This window comes from Herpailurus yagouaroundi, unplaced genomic scaffold, assembly GCF_014898765.1.
Source record: "Herpailurus yagouaroundi ecotype Mexico unplaced genomic scaffold, PumYag 218, whole genome shotgun sequence".
NCBI classification, from domain to species: domain Eukaryota; kingdom Metazoa; phylum Chordata; class Mammalia; order Carnivora; family Felidae; genus Herpailurus; species Herpailurus yagouaroundi.
The window spans coordinates 6,636,737-6,660,042 of record NW_024412449.1 but is presented as its reverse complement, the minus strand read 5'-3'; the positions used below and the strand labels follow the sequence as shown (position 1 = coordinate 6,660,042).

Below are 23,306 nucleotides of genomic sequence, written 5' to 3'. Positions count from 1 at the left end.
TTCCTTTCCTTTCCTTTCCTTTCCTTTCCTTTCCTTTCCTTTCCTTTTCTTCCTCTGTCTCTGTCTCTGTCTCTGTCTCTCTTTCTCTGCACTACTTAGGTTACTTCATGCAGTTGTTTTAAATTCCATATCCGTACAAATGGCTCCCAAATTCTCTCCAGCCAAACTTCCCTCCCAACATCAGACTCACATTTCCAGATGTGTTACTCAGTGTATCTTCCTAGGTGTCCTTAGGCATCTTAAACTGAACATTTCTAAAACCAGTCTCCTGATGACCCCTTCCCCTGCCTCAATTGTTTCTTCTGCAGTCCCTCCAACTCTCCCAGAGACTCAGGGCAAAAACCTTATAGTAATTCTGATTCCTCTCTCCCATGTCCACTCCATCAGTATAGCTTACCGGCTTTGCCTTCAACATATATCAAGAATGAGAACATTTACCACCATTATTCTGGTCCAAGCTACCTTCATCTCATGCCTGGTTTTCCTGTGTTCACTGATGCACTGCACACCCCCCCCCCCCCCACCGCTGTTCATTTTCAGCCATAGTGTTCCTTTTTAACAAGGTATGTTAGATCCTCCTGTGCTCAAAACCCTCCAGTGGGTTCCCGTTTCAGAGGCAAAGTGGAAGAACGGTGTGCATCCTCAGGCAAGCTGCCTAATTTTTTGCTCATCAGCAAAGTGAGAGGATTCCTAAGTGGCACGTGGGGATTACGTGAGACAGTGTTGGAGAAACTCCCAGCAAGTAGCTAACAGACACCTGCCCGAGAGGAGGAAGGAGCATGGAGTCTCTACTCTCTGCCAGGCACACTGCACATATTACTTTTTAAGTGTTTTGATTTTGATCACTGCTATACATCTACACAATTTAAACAGTGAAATAATTGTATACGATTTGTTAAAACAGCTGTTGTCTCCCTGCCTACCCAACCCCATTGCTCTTCCTCAGAAGCAGCCACTTTACATTTCTTAGTATTTTTATCCATATTGCTGGGGGAAAAAAATGTTTGTTCTGCTGCTTTATTAATTGTTTTCAGTTGTCATTATCTAGTGACTTCTGAGTGCCCACTCCAGAAGGTGAGGAATCTGCTCCCTTTCCAGTCCCACCTCCACTGCCCACAACCACTTTTCATCTCTCCCCCGACCCCATGCTGTCCCGGCAGTTCCGGTTAGATTGCTACAAGGTGTTTCACTGTAAGATTCATGGTTACTTTTACTTTTTGGTTTCCATGCAGTTCTTTTGTCATTGGCTTGAGTTTCAACTTTCTTGTCATTGAATTAAACAAATTCCTCCCCATATATAAATCTCTTTGGGTGTTCTGAAGCATGAGGTGTCCTGTTAATTTCGTGTTGCTGGAGAAATCTCTCCCAGAGCTTTCGGAAGCTCTCCAACATGGACCAGCTGTCCTTTTATGTTTGCTGCAGAGCTGTTGCCCTGGCATCTCCCTTATCTCTGCTAGCATATTCTCAGTGTCCCTGTGGGTTTATGTCTTTCAAAATAAATGTCTCTACTGTTGTTTCAGTGGGTAGCTAATTTAGATGTTTGGGTTCAATCTGCTGTATTTACCTGAGGTCTATCTTGTTTACTTTCACTGGTAGCAATGAGATTGGTTTTATCCTGATACAGATGAGACTGTTGAGTCTGAGAGGGGTTAAATAACTTGTCTAAAGATCCACAGTCATTATGCAGCAGAGTGCATGTTTTAACTCCAGACTATGTTCTTTTTTCCTTTGTCCTTTGAAAAGAAAGGTGTTCTTGACTGATATGGGATGTGATTGAAAATTTAGGCACCGCCATCAGTTTCCCTTGTGTCTTCTTCCATCTTCATTTTTTCTTAATACTGAAAATGGCTTCTTGCTCTCTTATCCCAAAGAGATAAATTTCCTATATCCTTCTAAGAAGCTGTCTCCCAAGCAGAGGCATAGCAAGAGGGATTTCTTAAAATAACTGTTTAAGAGTGTTCTGGTTTATGGGCAATCTGTAAATTATGGGGAAAAGGCTTTGGTTGGTTGTGATAACACAACACTTCTTTACCACCTGATGGCCATTTGTAGAAGGAGGAGGTGTGTGATGAGTCCAAAGTTTGGTGGTGGTGGGTTCTTGGCTGAGGGTTCATTCTTCAGGCCTTGCCTTCTAGTTGGGGACACTGTCCCCACCCTACCCCACTCCCATCCCTTCATCTGGACGGAGCCGCCAAGGAGTCCAATCCCAGATCTGGCTCAGTTGTGTCCATGGCACAGGAGACCCTGAAGGAGCAGGGGTACCAGGGACTCTGGATCTGTTCCTGATTCCTTCTTTGGTCCTGGCCAGTGCCAGCCTGCCCGAAACACTTGCAGCTCTAACCACTTTTACTAAAGGAAAAGTACTTTATAAAATGGAATGGAAGCTGGCAATTCAGTATGGGTGGGATAAGTCAAGGCTACTTGCCCAAGACTTATCTGAATCAACAGTTCCTGCCTACTTCTGATTCTACTTTGCTGAACATGAAAGCTTAATGTACTATCTAAATCACGGCTCGCCTGAGAGTGCATCAGATAACGGGTGGCTAATTGAGGCTCACTTTCTAAATTTCAGAACCCTAATCCTACACCCTCATCAACTTCGAGGTGCCAAACTGACCTTTGTGTGGTGCAATTCATGTGGCTATGACGTCTGTCACCAGATGCTGTCATTCTGAAACAAGACAGTTCCTCTCTATAGCTACAGGGTCATTTTCTGTCTGGTTGGTGGCAAAGAGGGTAAAGCCCTATGTTGGTGGGACATCATCTCAGATAGGAGGATGACAGCATCTAGAGAGGCCTGCAGGTGAAGGGAAGGGTGAATGGTGAATGGGCTACACTTTTTCTTAACATTCCCCGTTTCTTTTTGTAGCTAAGCGTGAGCTAGTCACTTGGTAAGAAGAGAAGCCCTCCAGTTCCTTCACCATCAAATGCAGGACTCTGTTAATAGTCCAGGTGTCCAGAGAGAATGAAAACTGGTTGGGGCCACAACAGCTGTCACTGTACTAAGCTCCTTAAGAGCCATGGGATCCTCTGCCTGCTCCTCTCCTTCCTGGGCTGGGGGCACCTCCTCCCGCCCCCAGGGAGTCCCCCAGGCACACTATCTCTTGCCCCAGCATCCACGCTGTGACAGGCCCCTGGCTGGCTGCTATAGCTCCCCTCTCGTTGGTAGAGAACATGATTTCACTTCCACTCCCCACCACCTGCTTAGAAGTTGCCCTGCTTTTCACTTGTGCCTTTGGGGTGCTTCTGGAAGCCAACTCTCTCCCGGCCCCTTTGGGTCATTGCCTCTTCACCTAGCTTCTCTCCAGGAGGCCTCCAGGCATTCAACTTCTGGAGCTTCGTGCACATAAGCTCCACATCCCTGATGAACCCAGGCTCCCAGTGGAGGTGCTGTGCCCCTGCAGGGATGAACAGACACTGAATGTGGTGTGTGACATGTGTGCCTTGGAGGCTCCAACCTCCCTGAGGGCAGTGGTTGTCCTATCGTGTGTTAATGACAGGAGCTCTAACCTCAACAGTGGTCGGAGGAGAAAATGCCTACTAGCTGTCAGAATAGGAATGGTTGGTGACCTTGTGGCTTCCCTGTTCTGAGAGTGTCTGTGCTCACAGATGGGGGCCTGAGGCCTCACACTGATGGCATGTTTGGCCCTTCAGAAGTCTCTCTGTACCCCACGCCACTGACACCTCACAGCTGCCCTGTGACAGAAGCTGGCAGGGCCCCTTCTTACAGGTGTCCTGCCATCACCTGAGACCCAGCAGGTCTGGAACTGAGCTCGTCAGCTGCCCTAAGCAGGTCTGGCTTCTGAGCACTCACAACCTTACCGGCCCCGGGCTCCTGGGTTTTGAATATGATACACCTTTGACTCATGTGTCACTTCACACCACCTCCCATGGGTCCACCCAACCTGCTCTTTGCCAAGTACAAACTCATCCCTGGGCAGAAGGCCTGTGGGCCTCCTCTTATGGCCCTTCTGTTGCAGGGGGTTGTAGCCTGGACCCTCCAGGCTTGGCACCTTCTAACTGTCCTCTCCCTTCTACCCTGGTAGTAAGGCCCCAAATGGGGCCTGCCTATTCAAATACGAGATCTTCTTAAAGATCTGCTATGTTTACATCTGAGGCCACTTGGTTTGTTGTGCACTGGCAGTGGGTGTGATTCCCAAGCTCCTCTTATTAATTGCCCTTGTTACACTTATGTGAATTCTGTGAAAGGTTTTGACTCATCATGAGCAGCTGGATGCTCTGGTGTAATCTCATCAACCACTTTGATATTTGCCAACCACATCCTGCCCTTACATGCTTCTCCACCCTTCCATCCCCTCTGCCTGGAATAGCATTCTCCCCCTTATCTTCTGGGAAAACTTCTACTCATCCTTCAAGACCCAGAGAAACTGCATACCGGCCTCTATCAGCTTACCCCATACTGTGTCATCGTTAATTTGTTTATACTTTTGTCTTCACTAGACTGCATGCTCCGTGGGGACAGAGACTAGGTCTGATTTGTCAATATCTCCCCAGTACCCAGCACAGCAGGGTTCAGGGAATGTGGGTGAAAGGGATCTATCAATTTATTCACAAGTATTCACTCATAAGCTTCCTTTTGCCAGGCACTGTGCTGGGCACTGGGCATATAGGGGTGAACAAGGCCGACAGGGCCCCACTGCCTCCATGGAGAGGGTGAGCAAGGCCAGTTGGCAAGCACACAAGTATACGGACGAGATACTTTGGAACTGCTGCACTTGGAAGGGGCTGCTATAGACGGAGGTGTGCAGGGAAGGCCTGTCTCAGATGACACATGGGAGCTGACACCCGGAAGATGAGAATAAATGAGCCATGCAGAGAGCTGGGAAAGCGAGCTCAGGGCTGAGTGGATAGCAGGTGTGAAGTTTCAGAAGAAGACATGGTCTTGGAGTATCGGCGGGGGGCGGGGGTGGGGGGCGCACAGACAGGAGGCCAATGCTGCTGGAACATGACCAATGGAGAGAGCAATATGGGGTTGGCCTGGCCGGATCCTACACTGCCTCTTTTGAAGGTCCCAGTGAGTGAGCAGTGTGGACTTTTCCTTAGGAGTAGTGGGAAGTCCTCAGAGGGAACTATTTCAGACCTTTAATATCTCTGAACAGGTGGGAATGTGTGGGTTATTGACCTGCAATAATTGTGTGTGATTGTGTGCGCTTTTCCTGCTACCTCTACTCTCATCCCCCAAACCCCCAAGCTTGCTTCTATTCAGCCCATGAGATCTGCACACGTTTGGGGTCTCTAGTGGCCTGGGCTGCTCTTCTCAGTGGTGGCAGCTCTGTCCCTTGCTGCAGCCTCCTGTAGTAGCTCCTGCCGCAGCCTTGAGGTGCTGATGAGGCTCCCACCCCCTCTGCAGGCTCCCGTTCTGATGCCCCTGCGTTGATTGTGCAATGGCCCTTGGACTGCTGAGGCTCAGTGCCTGTTCCCAGACGTTCCTTGGCCTTTGCTCCTATGAATCACTGCCCTCCCTCTCCACACAAATAGTTGCTTATCTCTCTTTGCCATGCCTACCTCCTCCAGGGGAACCAGCCTCTTGGACTTACCTGGGTTCTCTGTTCCTGAGCCTACCTCATTTAGTTTAAAGTCTCTCATCCAGTGCACCGTCCTGGCACAAATACATCCTGAGATCGTTGCCTCACTTCAAAAGCAAAAACAGAAACAGCTAACATATGTTGAGCACTCACTATCTGTAAGGAAATGTACTGAGTACTTTCTATGAAATATTAATTCCTCATTTCATCATGACATCAACCTGGTGTGTTAAGTGCTGGTATTATCCACATTTTACAGATGAGGATACTGAGGCTCAGAGATCACATAGTAAATGGTAGAGCAGGGTTTGAACCAGTCTATTTTAACAGCTACTGGCCTGGTATAGTCCAATGTGGTTCTTTGTGGTCCTAAAATCTTTATCCATACCATCTCCAAAGCCACTTCTCTGTGGCTGCTCACTTTCCTTTCTTCCCTTTGAAAGTCCAACATCCAACGGGAACAGGAGCCGAGACCCCCAGGACCCTCTGTTTCCTGACCTGGGCCATCCTTGGGTAGAGGAGCCAGGCCGGTTCTCCACAGCACTTATGCCCGTTGGACACATGCACAGGCTTTGCTGAAGGAGCAGACAGCAGCTCCTGCCTGCCATTTATAGGTGTGAACTAGGGATTACAAATACAGTTGTCGCTCCCTGCCACCAGGGAGTGGGTGGGAAGCAATAAAACGAGAAGAGGCTGCAGGAAGACAGTTTAGCTGAAAGACCGTTCGTAGAGGCAGCGTTGTCCAGAGGTAGAACCAATTACCATCTCCGTTAGACGGGAGACTCAGCCTGGGGGGAGGGTGGCCTATGTGTCCTGGGAGAAGCTCTTCAGTCCTGAGGAGGTGGGATGCTGCACTTTGCGTGGTGTTGGGTAGTCTAGAACTAAGATGGTGAGAGGAATTTTCCAGGTTCCTGGGACGGAGCTCTCCCCACAACAGTGTGTCCTCTAGGCCAGGCACTTTTGACCATCCAGGAAAGTGGCAGCCGAGGACTCTCCGCCTGGATCACACCTACCTGACGAAGGCGTTGCAGGTGCGGGACAGATGCGGCTCTAAGACAAACGTGCCTCCTAAGACTCCCGCTTGCTGCAGGGCACGTCCTCACTGAGTCCCTTTCTCCGACTCGTAGGGGAGATTCCCCCGTGCTGGCTGCAGCTTCTGGAACCTGGGTCTATAATGGCGGCTCTTAATCTCAGATGTGAATGGGATAGTGTGCTAAAGCCGAGGGAGACAGATCACTCGAGCCAGGAGGGAGAGGCTCTAGAGACGGCAGAACCGGGGGGTGGCCGGCTCGGATTCTTGCTAGAGCGGCCCACGTGATGTTGAAAGAGGAGGGTTTGCGGTCTTGCCTGCGTAATGTGGGCCTCTCTGCAACTTTTCCTTTGTCCTGTGCTTGAACTTTCAGTAAGACAAGAAGAAGACTGAGGGGAGAGGAGCCATGGCTTCGGATGCCAGTCACGTGCTAGAAGCTGCCCTGGAGCAAATGGACGGGATCATTGCAGGTATGGTCAGGGGGTCAGGGGGTCCCAACAACTGATGGCTCGTCCTCTACACCTCAAAGACTGTTTTCTCTCATTCCACCTTTCTTTCTGGCACAGCGAGAAGCCCCTCAATCGATTTATTTTATTTTATTGTGCATGCCGTCTCTTTTTTTGAGTTCAGACTTGTGGAACACCTTGATCCCTGGCGTGAGGTTAGGTCTCTGCCGAGGCAGTGTGGGTGTGCCATACGTTAGCACACTTTGGCTCCTGGCTGAGAGGCAGTTTGGGTGCATTAAGATTGTTTTTACTGTAAATTTGCCAGAGTACAGCATGACCTATCACAGGTGAGCTGAGACAAAACTCAAAGTCTGGAGACCTGGTGCCTCATGCGGGTGTCCGCTCCCTTCCCCAGCTGGTCTCCAGTGTGCTTGGGAATCAGGAGGCAGTTTGGTATGGATTCACCTCCTCACCTAAAGAATGTTCCTTATGCCATATTGTTTTTTACCTGTTTGGCCACTGTTTGACTTCAGGTCCACATTAGCCATTTAAGAATAGTCCCCAGAAAAGATCCGGTGAAACTGATTAATTGGAAAGGAGCACCAGTGGGCTGTTTGGGCTGATTAACTCTTTGATGGTGGGGGGGGATGGGGGGAACCCAAGCCCGTACTGATTATAATAAACCTCTCATTGAAAACCTTTCTGGAAGGCTCCAAGGTCCTCTTTCTGCCCTGACCAGATGACAAGTCAGGGGCCTTATTTGCTGACTGGCCATGCTTCTTTGGGACTTTGCTCCTCTCTGTGCAGAGCTGCGGCTGGAGGAGTTCGGGGACGAGGGCTTGGGCAGAGTGTGGCTAAAGCCTAGGATGTGCATGGGCACTGGACACCGCCCCTTGCCAGGCAATTGCTTGTCCTTCCACCCTGCGAGGACAGTCTGATTCACCGAGGGTTGTGGGTGTTGGCACCTGGCTGGGAGAGGCTGTGTGTTGAAGCTTCTTCATGTTCTTGGTGGCACTGTAACATGTCCTAGCTGTCATCTGTCAGGCTGCTCATTTCTCAGTGAACATAAGAGCTCTTGAGAGGCCTGATAATGTTCTGCTTCTCCAAGGCTCTACAGATTGGGATGTCCTGTTCTAGGTTAGGGCCTCCAAATCCCCCTTGAAAGGAAACAGTCAAGAGTACGGATTTCCTAGCAGTCCTTGTAGAGTCTCATCTGGAAGCCATCAGGGGCTCATGTGCAGTGGGATCAGAGCCACAGGGTCAGGCCCTCCGACCTCAAAGCTCTTGGATGGCTGTGAAAGCTGAATGGACACCTTGTAAAGGAGACAGCTGGTGTGGGGCCAGTCCTGCTTCCTGCCTCCTAATTTCTCCACACTGGCATTCCTAAAATGATGAAGCCTCTAGCAAAATACCCTGTTTCTGAGAGAGCAGCATGTGACCCTCAGGGCTTTGCCTTAACCCAGGATCTGCTGGTGAGGATCTGGGATGGACAAAGAGGAAGGGCCCTGGGACTGGGTGGTACAGACCCAGGAGGCCCATCCCCCTGCATTTCCAGCACAAACTGCTCCCTCCTTCCCTTTCCTTCATCATCCACACTGGCTGCTTCCTTCTAGAAGGGCTCCTTGGGCAGCTATGCCTGGAACAGTCTACATTCTAAGGCATTCTTTGCAGATTGGTCAGGAGAAACACCTGCAGACAGACTGCTTGGATCAAATCCTGCCTCTACAACAACCTATTTACCTGACTGTGCCTCAGTTTCCTCACATCTAAAATGGGTATAATCATAGTACCCTCCTTAGAAGGTTGCTATGCTTACATGCATAAGGTGCTGAGAACAGTGCCTGGCACGTAGTAAGCCCTATAAAATGTTAACTTTTGAGAAATTAATGAGGGATTAAAAAAAAATCTTTATTATGTTACGTCTTTAGAGACATGTTAGAGTTCTTATTTATTCAGGGCCTTGTTTCACCCATTTGTGTTTTGTGTTTTTCATTGCATAAGGCTTGTGCGGGCCTTGCTAGACTCACCTGGGATTTGCAAGATTAATGCATGGTCTTCTGAGTGGTCTCTGTGCTGTTGCCCCTGTTGGTGGCACTGTAACATGTCCTAGCTGTTATCTGTCAGGCTCCTGGCCCTTTTTACCCTCTGTCTCCCACAGAGCAGCAGAGCCATCCTTGAAACTCACTTCAAACCACAGCATTCGTCTCTCCAAAGCTCGTCAATGGCTTCCCATCTCAGGATAAAATCTGAAGTCCTCAGTACACCCAGCCCTTCCATACACGATCTGGCCTTTGACTGCATGTATGGCCACACCTCCTACCACTTTCCTCCTGGCTTATCTCCCTTTAGCCCACACACTGGCTGTCTCAGGACCTTTGTGCGTGCTGCCCCCTTAGCTGGAATGCCATCCTCCAGATACCCTCAGATATGATCGCTGCTGAAATGTCACCACATCACAGAGGTCCCCCCGACCCTCTCTAATTAGCATCTTTTCCTCCCACCACTCTGTCCTTGTATCCTGTTTATATTTCTTTATAGCACTTTTCACCACCTGACCTGTTAGGTTCACATTTGTCTCCCCGTGTCTCGTCAGCCTCCCACACCAGATTGTAAGTTTCATGGGGATAGAGGCTCTGCTGCTCCATCCCTGGTGCCTCCATTGGTCCGCAGCACATATTAGGTGTTTAATAAGTATTTGTCACATACACATTTTATTTACTTTTGTGAATAGGCTCTCCTTTTCAGGGCGCAGTTATTAGTATATATATATATATATACTATATATACTATATATATATATCCTTTTACCTGACTGTGTACTGAACTTCATTTATTCTTTTCTTGGTACCTTTCACTGATTATTCTGGAATAACAAAGTGCTAATTTTTTTTTTTTTTGAAGATTCAGTGATTGGCATGTTCTGTGAACCATCTCTCAAGTAATAATTGGCTCACACAGACATTTGACAGGAGCTATTTGGCAGATAATTGAACATTGAAGTAATTAGTGCATGTCTGGAGGGTATATATTCTATGCCATTTGTGATGAAAAGAATGATAATTATTGAATACCTTTGTGCAGGATACTCTTCCGCAAGATTATTAATACCTTCCTCATATTCAAGGTGGTTGGCCCAAACTGGACCTAAGAGCTTAAGAGTTTTTGGGGCGCCTGGGTGGCGCAGTCGGTTAAGCGTCCGACTTCAGCCAGGTCACGATCTCGCGGTCCGTGAGTTCGAGCCCCGCGTCCGGCTCTGGGCTGATGGCTCAGAGCCTGGAGCCTCCTTCCGATTCTGTGTCTCCCTCTCTCTCTGCCCCTCCCCCGTTCATGCTCTGTCTCTCTCTGTCCCAAAAATAAATAAAAAACGTTGAAAAAAAAAAGTTTTTGTGGTTGTGGGGCACCTGGGTGCCTCATTCAGTTAAGCGTCGGACTTCAGCTCAGGTCATGATCTCTCGGCTCGTGACTTCGAGCCCCTCATCAGGCTCTGCGCTGACAGCTCAGAGCCTGGAGCCTGCTTTGGATTCTGTGTCTCCCTCTCTCTCTGCTCCTCCCTGGCTTGCACTCTGTCTCTCTCTCTCTCTCTCTCTCTCAAAAGTAAATAAACGTTTTTAAAAAAATTTTTTAAAAAGAGATTTTATGCTTGTTAGTGTGGAGTAGGGGGTTAGACCGTTGAAGTTTGAATTCCAGCTCAGTCACTTAGGACTGGCCGTGGGATCTTTAGGCAGATTGTTTAATCCCTCTGAGCTCAGTTTCCTCATATATAAAATAGTGATAATTGTACCTGTCTCATATTATTAGGAGGATGAAATTAATGGAGGTAAGGCACTTAGTGCTCAGTTGGTAGAAGTTAGTTTGTTTTGTTGAGGTTAGCACTGACATGATTTTTACCACGTAGGGTCGCAATGCTGGATTTCCAGTCGAGGGCCATCTGAGTTTCTTCTGGGCTGCTTTCATGCCTGCACTGGTTTTATGATGCTGTGTAGTGGAGTTCTGGGGGCTCTGTGAAGCCATCTGAGAGAAAAGTTACCTGGGAATGCGGTCCAGTTCCGTGCTTGCTCCTGGTCCCCTAGCCAGAGTGACTTTGCTCTCTTCTCTCTCAGACGCACGAGACTTCCAAGTGAGGGTTCCTCTGCTGAAAGGGTGGCAGCTAAGAGAAAGTTTGAAAACCGTGGTATCACATCACGACGCCACAAATCCTGCAGAAATGACATTTCTCTGTGAACATTTAAATCGTCCTTTCTGTAGTTCTATTCACCTGTTAATTTGAAGTCGAATGGCGTCAAGGGATGCCAACACTACCAAAACACAATTGCTTTTGCATCCATTGAGGTGCTCAAATGAGCACCCAAGGACTGTTCTCTCACTTTCTGAAAACACAATTACCACTTTATTTCAATGGAAGAAACTTTTGTAGGCTTCTTGCACACCCCATATCGCAAGCATTTATGCAAAAACAACATGGATTCCTCCTAAAAGGACAGTTCCTTCAACAATGATGATTCTTAGGCACAACACTATATGACAAGAGATTTCCCTTTATTAATTACTCTGGAGTATGCTAGGCTCAGGTTCACTTTCCAAAACTCCTTCCTTGAAGAGTACACTTAGGGCATGTGATCTCAGTATTAATGTAAGTAGGTCTTTAATGGGGAAAAAAGACTATTCTCCTTCCTCCAAATCAATGTAAACAATGCAAACACTATAGGAGATTATCGCTCCTGTAAACAACCAGGCCAGAAATACCCTGAGAGGACATCCTGATGCACAAGTGTCAAATTTACTTGTCTCCGAGCCACGGTGTGGTGACCCTTATCTCAGGGCACTTGGTGGCTCTGGAGGTGTGAGGAAAAGAAATCCCTTGCCAGCAGAAACAGGACCATTAAATGAAACTCCTTATATGGTTGAATTTTTGAAACCCAAATGGGTGTTTCCTGGGTATGACTGGGCTTGATTGGAGCCCTAAAATTCTGTGCCAGAAAGTTGGAAGGAGGTGACTGAAAGACCCCAGAACCCTTGTTAAAAATGATGTTTCTAGTACAAAAGACCACTGTTGTAGCTTCCGGTACCATGTTAACCTTTGCTCTTGCTCCTGATTAATCCCTGTGATTCGGCCCACAAATAATACTATAGTTGAATTACACTGTTGACCGTTGAAATTGAACCACATATTGATTAAGTACATTGCTCTGCATGACCCAGGGCAACTGCCACATATGCTCATTTTGCATCTGGCTTAATTTGTGGGCTGACAGGTTCAGTGGCTGCTCTGGGAGGCCATTTCTGCAGTAGTACAGAGAAGCCCATGGTCAGAACACAGATGGCCACTTATTCCTCTTCACCGTAGCAGGGGGTCGTTCATGCAGTCATCTGCAAGCTATACCCATCGATGAGGAAGAGTTAAAAGGGGCCCGTTTTGTGACAGTTTTAAAAAGAGGTTGCTCTGGGCCTTGCTGTGAACTCTGATTAGTGTCTGGTGTTTCTTTCTTTCTTTCTTTCTTTCTTTTTTTTAAGATTTAGATTTGGGGTAGAGTAAGTTCTGGTCAAGACTGAGATTATTCACTTTGACTGATGAATGGCTGTGGCATTGAAGGCTGCTGATCAGTCCATGCTCTGCACATGCTCAGTTAACTGGTCTGGTCCAGGTCCTCTCTGAGGTAGGTTGGCATATAGCAGTCATGAGTAAGGGGGTGGGAGAACCTAACCTTGCCTGCTTCCCACTCAGGATTCAGGTGGAGAGCACTGTGCTCTGATTCTGACCTGGAGACGGTCAGAGTGGAAGTTTGGAGGTGACCAGGGGCCTGAGCTATCAAGACTATCTATCCTTTGTGTAAAGAGGTCGGAATGGGCCATGGTGGCAAGCACTGTTCAACAGCCATCGTTTTGATTTTTCCCCTTGCTACAGAGCACTCCTCTCCTCCTTCAGGGCTGCACAGCCTCATTTTCTGTTCTCCGAAAGAGTCTGAGTAAAACCGGAATTCTCACTTGTTCCTTAAATACCTGCTCTAGTTGTAGGTATCAGAACTGACATACAAAACCACGTGGACCTGGTATTTTCTCCTTGAAAGATTTCCTGTTTTTAATGGTTAGAAACAGGTTTTAATTTCCTAGTTGAGTTTTGGCAAGTTGCATTTTTCTAAAAATTTGTGCATTTTACTAAGATCTTTAATTTTGTTGGCATAAGCATGGCTATCATATTTTTTAAAGATCTGCTGTACCTGTTGTGTATTCCTAATAGTGCTTAAGTATGCCCTCTATTTTTTGATCAGTCTTACCAGGGTTATCTTTATTATTATTATTTTCAAAGAACTGACTTTGCTGATGACTTTCCATCGTATGTGTGTGGCATGTTTATTATTTATTCTGTAAATACATAAATATGTATATGTATTAGTCCAGGTTGTCCAGAGAAACAAAATCAATAGTGTGTGTGTGTGTGTGTGTGTGTGTGTGTGTGCGCACGTGTGTGCATGTCTGTGTGTATGTGTGCCTGTCCATGTGTGTTTAGAGAAAGAGATCTCTGAGAGAAAGGTTGCTTGACTATTGATTTTAAGGAATTGACTCACGTGATTATGAGAGCTAGCAAGTTCAGTCTCTCCAGGATAGGCCAGCAGGCCGGAGACCCCGGGAAGAGCCAGTGTTGCAGTTCCAGTCTGCAGGCCAGCTGCTGGCAGAACTCCTTCTTCTTCCAGGGAGATCTGTCCTTTTCCGTTATGACCTTTCACCAATTTGATGTTATGGAGAGCGATCTGCATTAGATACAACCTACTAGTTTCAATGTTAATCTTGTCTAAAAAATACCTTCACAAACATCTAGACTAAGGTTTGGCCAAATACCGGGGTACTCTGGCCTAGCCAAGTTGACACATGAAATTAACCACCACAGTATAGTTGAATAAATATGCATTCTGTATCTATACTTAATATATATTCATATTTAACTTACTTGAATGGTTTTTGTCATTTTCTTCTCTGCTTACCTAAATGTATCTATTCTCTTTTAGAAACCAAATTAAGGGGCATCTGGGTGGCTTAGTTGGTTAAGTGTCCAACTTTGGCTCAGGTCATGATCTGGTGGTTCTTGCGTTTGAGCCCTGCATCGGGCTCTGTGCTGACAGCTCAGAGCCTGGAACCTGCTTCGGATTCTGTGTCTCCCTCTCTCTCTGCCCCTCCCCCGCGCTCTCTCTCTCTCTCTCTCTCTCTCTCTCTCAAAAATAAATAAAACATTAAAAAAAATTTTAACCGAATTAAAAAACCAATCAATAATAATATGTTTTCAATTGACTGCTAACTTCCATGTGTTGTGGTTAAGTGGTCTCTAACACTTATTCTTGGGAATTTATTGATACTTGCTTTGTGGCCTTGATTAGAGCACTGTCAGCTTTCATTAATGTCCCATGTGTGCTGGAAAGGTGTGTACATTCTCCCAATTGTCAGGTGCAATGTTCTGTGTTTGTTCATTGCATCCACTTTGTATAAATCTTTGCTATCATTACAGATTGTTTTGGTCTGCTTGATCTCATCAGTTTCTTAGAAATACATATTAAAATTCTACTAGGTGGTGGATTTTGTCTCCCTATAATTCTGAGTATTTTGCCTTATATTTTGAAGCTGTGTTTTGTATTATATGAATACACTTTTAGAGTTCTACCTTCCCGGTGAACACTTTTATCAGCATAGAGTAACACTCTTCATCTCTAGCAATGTTTTTTGTCTTGAAGAGTATTTTTTCTCGTGTTAATCTGTCCATTCCAACTTTGTTTTGGTTTTTCTTGGTATTATATTGGTATTGACCTTCTTCCATCCTTTTTCAGTATCAAGCTTTCAGTGTGCTTTTGTTTTAGATGTATCTTTTGCCAATGGGATATAGGTACCCTTTTACTTTTTAACCAGTTTAACAATACCTGTCTTTCAACCATCGGGTGTCGTCTGTATACATTTATTTTGATGATTAATTCATCTGACCATTTTTCAACAATCTTATTGTCTGATTTCTACTTGTCTCACACTTTCTGGGCTTCACTCACCCCCCTCTTTTTTTTTTTCTTTAAACATCAAATTATTTGTATGTGTTCTTATTCCAGATTCCAGGCCCAGTTTCCTTCTGTAGGGTAGGCTTCTCTACTTTACTGAAGGTGTTGCCCTTTTGTATCCTGGCTTCGTGCAGAGGTATCCCATCTGACCTCTCCCTTGGATCAGGCCTAAACTTTGTCTCCTGTCCCCCTCAAGTGGTCTGTGGCCCAGGTGTTAGACTGTCAGGGAACGGCAGTGGCATACTGGATGAACACCAGTTCAAATACTCTCTTTCCTTTGAGGTTCTGAGCTCTGAAGATTTCCTTCAGTTTAGCTACCTAAAAAGGTGTGTGCACATGGGTTTTTGAATTTTGGGGTGTCCTTCGAGGGTCTTCTCTGTACAACTAGTCTGCCACTGCCGGCCCCTTGGCTGCTGTAATGCTGTCCTTTTTTGGCTCACCATCTCCTTCCGCCATCTTCAGAGCGAGTGGTGACAGGTCGAGTCCTCAGGTCATGTCCCTCTGACCCAGTCATCTGTGTCCCTCTTCTTATTTAACTGGAAACCTGTATCTCCCCCTCCTTTTCACCCATTTTGCCCAGTCCCCAAACCCCCTTACCTCTAGCAACCATCAGTTCTCTGTATTTGTAGGTCTGATTCTGCTTTTTGTTTATTCATTTGTGTGGTTTATTTTTAGATTTCACATGTGAGTGAAATCATATGGTATTAGTCTTTCTCAGTCTGACTTATTTCATTTAGGATAATGCCCTCTAGGTCCATCCATGTTGTCGCAAATGGCATGATCTCACCCCTTTTTATGGCTGTGTAATATTCCTTTATACATGTCACATTTTCCTTATCCATTCATCTATCCATGGACACATAGGTTGCTTCTGTATTTTGGTTATTGTGAATAATGCTGTAATAAACACAGGGGTACGTGTACCTTTTTGAATTAATGTTTTTGTTTCTTTGGGTAAATACCCAGTAGTGGAATTCCTGAATCATATGGTAATTCTATTTTTAATTTTTTGAGGAAACTCCATACTGTTTTCCACAATGGCTGCAGCAGTTTACATTCCCACCAACAGTATACGAGGGTTCCTTTTTCTCCACATCTTCGCCAATACTTATTATTTCTTGTCTTTTTTATTTTAGTCATTCTAATAAGTATGTGGTCAGTTTGGGGGAAAAAATATTTCATATGTGCTTGAACACGGTGTGCCATCTCTCGTTGTTTGGGACAGAGTTCTTTGTCCTTTGTTGTTCTGTTGTATCACTTCATTTTTTATTTCCTGTTTAGCTCTGCTTGATCTGTCATTTCCTAGGTTAGATGGTCACAACATGCTTTCTTTTTTACACACCATGGGATTTGGTTTTAAAAATTTGTGTTTGAGATTCGTGCGTCCAAGTTCCTCAGTGAGAAGGCCTGGAATCCCCTACATCGTGCTCAGGACTGCTGAGCTGTATGGTTCCGGGGGTGCCATCTACACTCTGGACTACAGGTTGTCCTGGCAAGTTCTCTGTATTATATAAGCTGGGAGCAGTCCCTTCCAACACTCAAACAAAATAGAGCAGAATTTTTCACTTCTTGAAGGTTTGATAGAACTTACTTGTAAAAACATTCGGCCTGAAATGTTCTTTGGAAAAGAAATTTAAATTATGGTTCAAATGCTTCAAATTATAGTTTAAATTATTTATTTTACAGGACTGTTCAGATGATTTTTTGTTTTTATCATTTTATCCACTTAATGTGTGTGTGTGTGTGTGTGTGTGTGTGTTAAATTTGTTTTTGGTTTTGTCTTGCTGGCCTTTGTTGTTGTTTTTAATCTCTGCTAGAAAGTTAAATGTCTATTACTATTCTTTTAAGGCTCATACTTATATATTTAACATGCCTCCTTACCATGAAGGCTAAAGATAAATATCTTTAAAGAAGAGCAATGCTTCATCATTAATACATGACTCTTAGAACGCTTTGATTTCTATCAGTGCCCCATTGTCCACATTATTTTTGTGCAGAGTTCTAATGTCATCTTAATCCATATCCTCCAAATTATTATGTTTTTTAGTTGGCAGTGTTTATTTTGTTTAATAAATAATTTTAACAGTTGGTTCTTTCATCCCACACCTTTTTGCTTGCCATAGTTTCTTTCTTCATGAAGTAGATCCTTTAAAATTAATTCAGTAATAAATTGCATGAGTCATCATCTGAAAAATGTACTCTTTTTATTCTCTTTTAAAAGTTTATTTATTTTGAGAAAGAGAGAGAAAGAGCAGGCACGTGTGTGCACTAGCAGGGGAGGGGCAGAGAGAGAGGGAGAGAATCTCAAGCAGGCTCTGTGCTGTCAGCGCAGAGCCCATCCTTATTTTATTCTTAATCTTGAGTGACAGGTTTTCTAGAAGTTGTAGATGAGGGGCGCCTGGGTGGCTCAGTCAGTTAAGTGTCTGACTTCGGTTAAATGTCTGACTTCAGTTCAGATCATGATCTCCCGGGTTTTGAGGTTGAGCCCTGTGTTGGGCTCTGTGCTGACAGCTTGGAGCTTGGAGCCTGCTTCGGATTCTGTGTCTCCCTCTCTATCTGCCCCTCCCCTGCTCACACTCTGTCTGTCTGTCTCTCTCTCTCAAAAATAAATAAGCATTAAAAAAAAGAAGTTGTGGATGATATTTTATGGTCATTGATCATATATATAATGGAATATTACTCAGCCATAAAAAGAATGAAATCTTGCCATTTGCAACAACATGGATGTATCTAAGGAGTATAATGCTAAGTGAAATAAGTCATTCAGAGAAGTATGTTAACTATACTGAAATTATAATTTTTCTAAATTGTAAATATATACATGTATATACATATATATGTGTATATATCTCACATCTTCTTTATCCTTTCATCTATTGAGGGATACTTGGGCTGATTCCCTAATTTGGCTATTGCAAATAATATTGCAAAAAACATAGGACTGCATATGTCTTTTTGAATTAGTGTTTTCATAGTCTTTGGGTAAATACCCAGTAGTGGAATTAATGAACCATATGGTAATTCTATTTTTAATTTTTTGAAATGCCTCCATACTGTTTTTCCATAGTGGCTATACCAGTTGGCAATCCTATCAACATTGCATGAGAGTTCCTTTTTCTTCACATCCTCACCAACACCTGTTGGTTCTTATGTTTTTCATTTTAGCCATTCTGACTAGTGTGAGGTGGTATCTCAGTGTGGTTTTGATTTACATTTCCCTAATGATGAGCAATGTTCAGCATCTTTTCATGTGTCTGTTGGCCATCTGGATGTCTTTGAAGGTCTGTTCACGTCTTCTGCCCATTCTTTAATTGGATTATTTGGGGATCTTTTGGTGTTAAGTTGTGTGCAAACATCTTCTCCCATTCAAAAGGTTGTCTTTTAGTTCTGTTGATTGTTTCCTTTGCTGCGCAGAAGCTATTTATTTGTTTGTTTGTTTATTTAAGAGAGCAAGTGGGGGAGGGGTAGAGAGAGTGGGGTGAAAGAGAATCCCAAGCAGGCTTCACGCCGACAGCGCAGAGCCTGATGTGGGGCTCAAACTCAAGAACTGCGAGACCATGACCTGAGCCGAAACCAAGTTTTGGATACTTAACCAACTGAGCTGCCCAGGCGCCCCAGAGGCTTTTTATTTTGATGAAGTCCCAATAGTTTATTTTTGCTTTCGTTTCCTTGCATCTGGAGACATATCTAGAAAACTGTGTCTATGGCTTATGTCAAAGAGGTTACTGCCAGTGTTCTCCTCTAGGAATTTTATGGTTTCAGGTCTCACATTTAGGTCCTTAATCCAGTTTTGAGTTTATTTTTGTGGTATAAGAAAGTGGTCCAGTTTCATTGTTTTGCATGTAGCTGTCCAATTTTCTCAGCACCATTTGTTAAAGAGACTATCTTTTTCCCATTGTATATTCTTGTCTCCTTTGTCATAGACTAATTGGCCATATCATCATGGGTTTATTTCTGGGCTCTCCCTTCTGTTCTATTGATCAATGTGTCTATTTTAGTGCCGGTACCATACTGTTTTGAGTATTGCAGCTTTGTAGTATAACTTGAAATCTGGGATTGTAATACCTCCAGTTTTGTTCTTTTTCAAGATCACTTTGGCTATTTGGGGTCTTTTGTGGTTCCACACAAATCTAGGGATTATTCTAATTTTGTGAAAAATGCTATTGGTATTTTGATAGGGATTGCATTAAATCTGTAGATTGCTTTGGGTAGTATGGATATTTTAACAATACTTGTTCTTCCAGTCAATGAGCATGGAATATCTTTCCATTTGTTTGTGGTTTCCTCAATTTTTTTCATCAGTGTTCTATAGTTTTCAGAATACAGGTCTTTCACCTCCTTGGTTGAGTTTATTCCTAAGTATTTTATTTTTGGTGCAATTGTAAATAGGATTCTTTTCTTAATTTCTTTCTGCTGCTTCATTTTTTGTATGTAGAAATGCAACAGATTTCTGTATATTGATTTTGTATCCTACAACCTTATTGAATTCACTTATCAGTTCTAGTAGTTTTTGGTGGAGTTTTTCAGGTATTTTATATATATATATAGTTTCATGCCACCTGCAAATAAGATAGTTTTACTTCTTAGTTACCAATTTGGATTCCTTTGTTTCTTTTTGTTGTCTGATCACTATTGCTAGGACTTCCAGTAGTATGTTGAATAAAAGTGGTGAGAGGGGACATTCCTGTCTTGCTGCTGATCTTCAGGGGAAAGCTCTCAGTTTTTCACTATTAGGTATGATATTAGCTGTCGGTTTTTCATATATGGCCTTTATTATGTTGAGATCTATTCTCTTTAAAACTACTTTGTTGAAGGTTTTTATCATGAAGGAATGTTGTACTTTGGAAAATGCTTTTTATGAGATGATCATGTGGTTTTTATCCTTTCTCTTATTGATGCCATGCATCATGTTACTTAATTTGTGAACATTGAACCACCTTTGTATCCTAGGAATAAATCCCCCTTGGTCGTAGTGAATGATTTTTTTAATGTATTGTTGGATTCAGTTTGCTAATATTTTATTGAGGATTTTTGCATCTGTGTTCATCAGAAATATTGGCCTGTAGTTCTCTTTTTTTGTAGTGTCTTTATCTTGTTTTGGTATCAGAGTAATGCTGGTCTCATAGAATGAATTTGGAAGTTTTCCTTCCTCTTCTGTTTTTTGAAATAGCTTAAGAATAGGTATTAATTCTTCTGTAAGTGTTTGGTAGAATTTACTTGTGAAGCTGTCTGGTCCTGGATTTTTCTTTGTTGGGAATTTTGTTGTTGTTGGGAGTTTCTTTGACTGTTGATTCAATTTCATTGCTGGTAATCAATCTGTTCAAATTTTCTATTTATTCCTGATTCAGTTTTTGGTGGTATGTCCTTAAGAATTTATCCATTTCTTCTAGATTGTCCAGTTTGTTGGCATATAATTTTTCATACTATGCTCTTATAATCCATTATATTTCTTTTGTGTTGGTTGTTATTTTTCCTCTTTCGTTTATGATTTTGTTTGTTTGAGCCCTGTATCTATTTTTTCTTTTTCTTTTTCTTTTTCTTTTCTTTTTTTTTTTTTTTTTTTTTTTTTTGCTCAGTCTGGCTAAAGGTTTATTAGTATTGTTGATTTTTTTCAAAGAACCAGCTTCTGGTTTCATTGATCTATTCTATTGTTTTTTTAGTCTCTATTGTGTTTATTTCCTCCTTTAATTTTATTATTTCCTTCCTTCTACTGGCTTTGGGTTTTGTTCTTTTTCTAACTCCTCTAGGTGAAGGTTAGGTTGTTTATTTGGGATTTTTCTTCTGTCTTGATGGGTCCTGTATTGCTATAAACTTCCTTGTTAGAACAGCTTTTACTACATCCCAAAGATTTTGGACCACTGTATTTTCATTTTAATTTGTCTCTATGTCTTATTTTATTTTCTCTTGATTTCCTGGTTGACCCATTAATTGTTTAGTAGCATGTTATTTAACTTCCATGTATTTGTGTTCTTCTCAGACTTTTTCTTGTGGCTCATTTCTAGTTTCATAGTGTTATGGTTGGAAAAGATGCACTGTGTGGCTTTAGTGTTTTTGAATTTGTTGAGACTTGTCTTTTGGCCTAAAACGTGACCTATTCTGGAGAATATTCCATGTGCACTTAAAAAGAATGTGAATTCTGCTGTTTTAAGATGGGATGTTCTGAATATATCTGCTAGCTCCATCTGGTCCAAAATGTCATTCAAAGCCACTGTTTTCTTGTTGATTTTCTGCTTGGATGATTTATCCATTGATGTAAGTGAGATGTTAAAGTTCCCTACTATTATTGTATTGTTATCAATTAGTCCTTTTATGTTTTTTTACTAGATGCTTTATGTATTTTGGTGCTCCCATGTTAAGCGCATCAATATTTATAGCTGTTATATCTTGTTGGATTATTCCCTTTATGATTATATAGTGTCCTTTTTCTCTTGTTACACTCTTTGTTTTAGTCTATTTTCTCCAATATAAGTATTGCTACTAAGACTTTCTTTTCACCTCCATTTGCATGATAAATGCTTTTTGTATCCCTTCATTTTCAATCTGCACGTGTCTTTATGTCTGAAATGAGTCTCTTATAGGCAGCATATAGATAGGTCTTGTTTTGTTTTGTTTTTTATCCATTCTGTCACCTTATGTCATTTGTTTGGAGCGGTTAGCCCATTTACATTCAAAATAATTATTGATAGGTATGTACTTATTGCCATTTTGTTACTTGTTTTATGGATGTTTTTATATTTCTTCTGTGTTCCTTTCTTGCTCTTTTCTTTCAAGGTTTGCTGGCTTTTTTTACTGATATACTTGAATTGCTTTCTCTGTTTTTTAGCATACCTGTTACCAGTTTTTGTTTTGTGGTTAACATTTTACACATATAACAGTCTACATTAAGTTGATGGCTGCTTACATTTGAACCCATTAAAAGATCATTTTTAAAAATTTGATCTTTCACATATGTATTTCTGAACTGTGTGACATACATACTTTGTATAAGTGAAGTAGGACTGATTGTTACTGCAGCCGAACAGGCTAAAAGATCAGTAGCTTGAAACAGCAAAGTTTGTTTCTTGTTGATACTTTAAGTCCCCTCCAGATCTGCTGAGGGCTCTGGTCCATGTCATCATCCTTCTTGGACATGGGCTGATTCACTCTCTACCATTACCAGAGGCCAGAGCAGGTGGAAGAGATACAGGGAATTATGTACTGGTCCTTAAAAACTTTCATGTTTATTGGCCAAGGGAAGTCATGTGGCCATAAGTAAACAAGGGGCAGACATGTAATCCCGCTGTGAGCCCAAGTAGAGGAGAACCAAAACATCTATAAATAACTCTAATTATTACCACATACCTTCTTACTTGCTTTTGGAAGTGATCATTAAAAGGCTTTCAATAAAATCCTATGCTTGCATTTTACATGGTCTTATTTCCTCTAATAATTACTAAATCTGTATTAAGCTTTAGTTTTGCCTCCTTAAATGAAAAATTACCAAGTGACCTCCCTAAACATCAAAATTTAGTATTCATTGTGGTGATTTGTGTAGGTTTCAGGTTTCTTAGATGGTTTCAACTTAGGCTTCACATTAAAATCACCTAAGGAGCTTTTTATTATTCCAAATCACATCTTAGACCAATTAGAACTTCTGGAGGTAGGACCCAGGCATCTATAGTTTGTAAAACTCACTATGCATATAAAATTGAAAACCTTTGTGCTAATCTATCTTCCCCAAAGAGTGCTTTGTTGTTCAAAATAAAGTAAGTGCCCCCAAAGAGAAGCTTTATTAGGGTTTGAGCATAAGGCGAATTGCTCTTTTCTGAGAAGTAATGTGGGGAATAACACCTTGTCTCTTTTCTATGTTGTGTTACATGTTATGTTATTGTCTCTTTTATATTGCTCTGTTACCCTCAAGTATGAAGGCATATATTTTCTTCTTTGTTGTAGCTTGTAGTTCTATTCTGATTTGTTTCCCCCTGTGGTTGTAATTTTTCCATAGGAGCTAATTATCTGAAGGGAATGTGTGGAGTATGGAATTGAGTCTTCTAGACAATTGTTGCCTTTGTTAATGCTAGGCCTTAGGAGTTTCACCATTCTGGGCCATTTTGTGAGCCTGTATGTTGATATAAATTGCAAAAAAAAAAAAAAAATACAGGGATTTAAGTCTTTTATGTATACATATACCACATCCAAAAATAGTCACAGATACACACACCCACACACACACCCCTTGAATGGTAGGGAAGAATCCCAAGGCTTTAGGGCAGAG

General features: G+C 42.9%; 1 protein-coding gene across 5 annotated transcripts in view; it reads left to right on the top strand.

Moving 5' to 3' along the window:
• Positions 1-23,306, top strand: part of PPFIBP2 (PPFIB scaffold protein 2) — a 151,106-nt gene that overhangs the window by 24,798 nt on the left and 103,002 nt on the right. For all 5 annotated transcript variants that reach the window (XM_040456988.1, XM_040456984.1, XM_040456987.1 and 2 more), the window contains exon 2: positions 6,950-7,046. In XM_040456988.1, coding sequence (XP_040312922.1) covers positions 6,983-7,046 — 64 coding nt within the window. In that variant the 5' untranslated portion in view covers positions 6,950-6,982. The remainder of the gene's footprint in view (positions 1-6,949; positions 7,047-23,306) is intronic.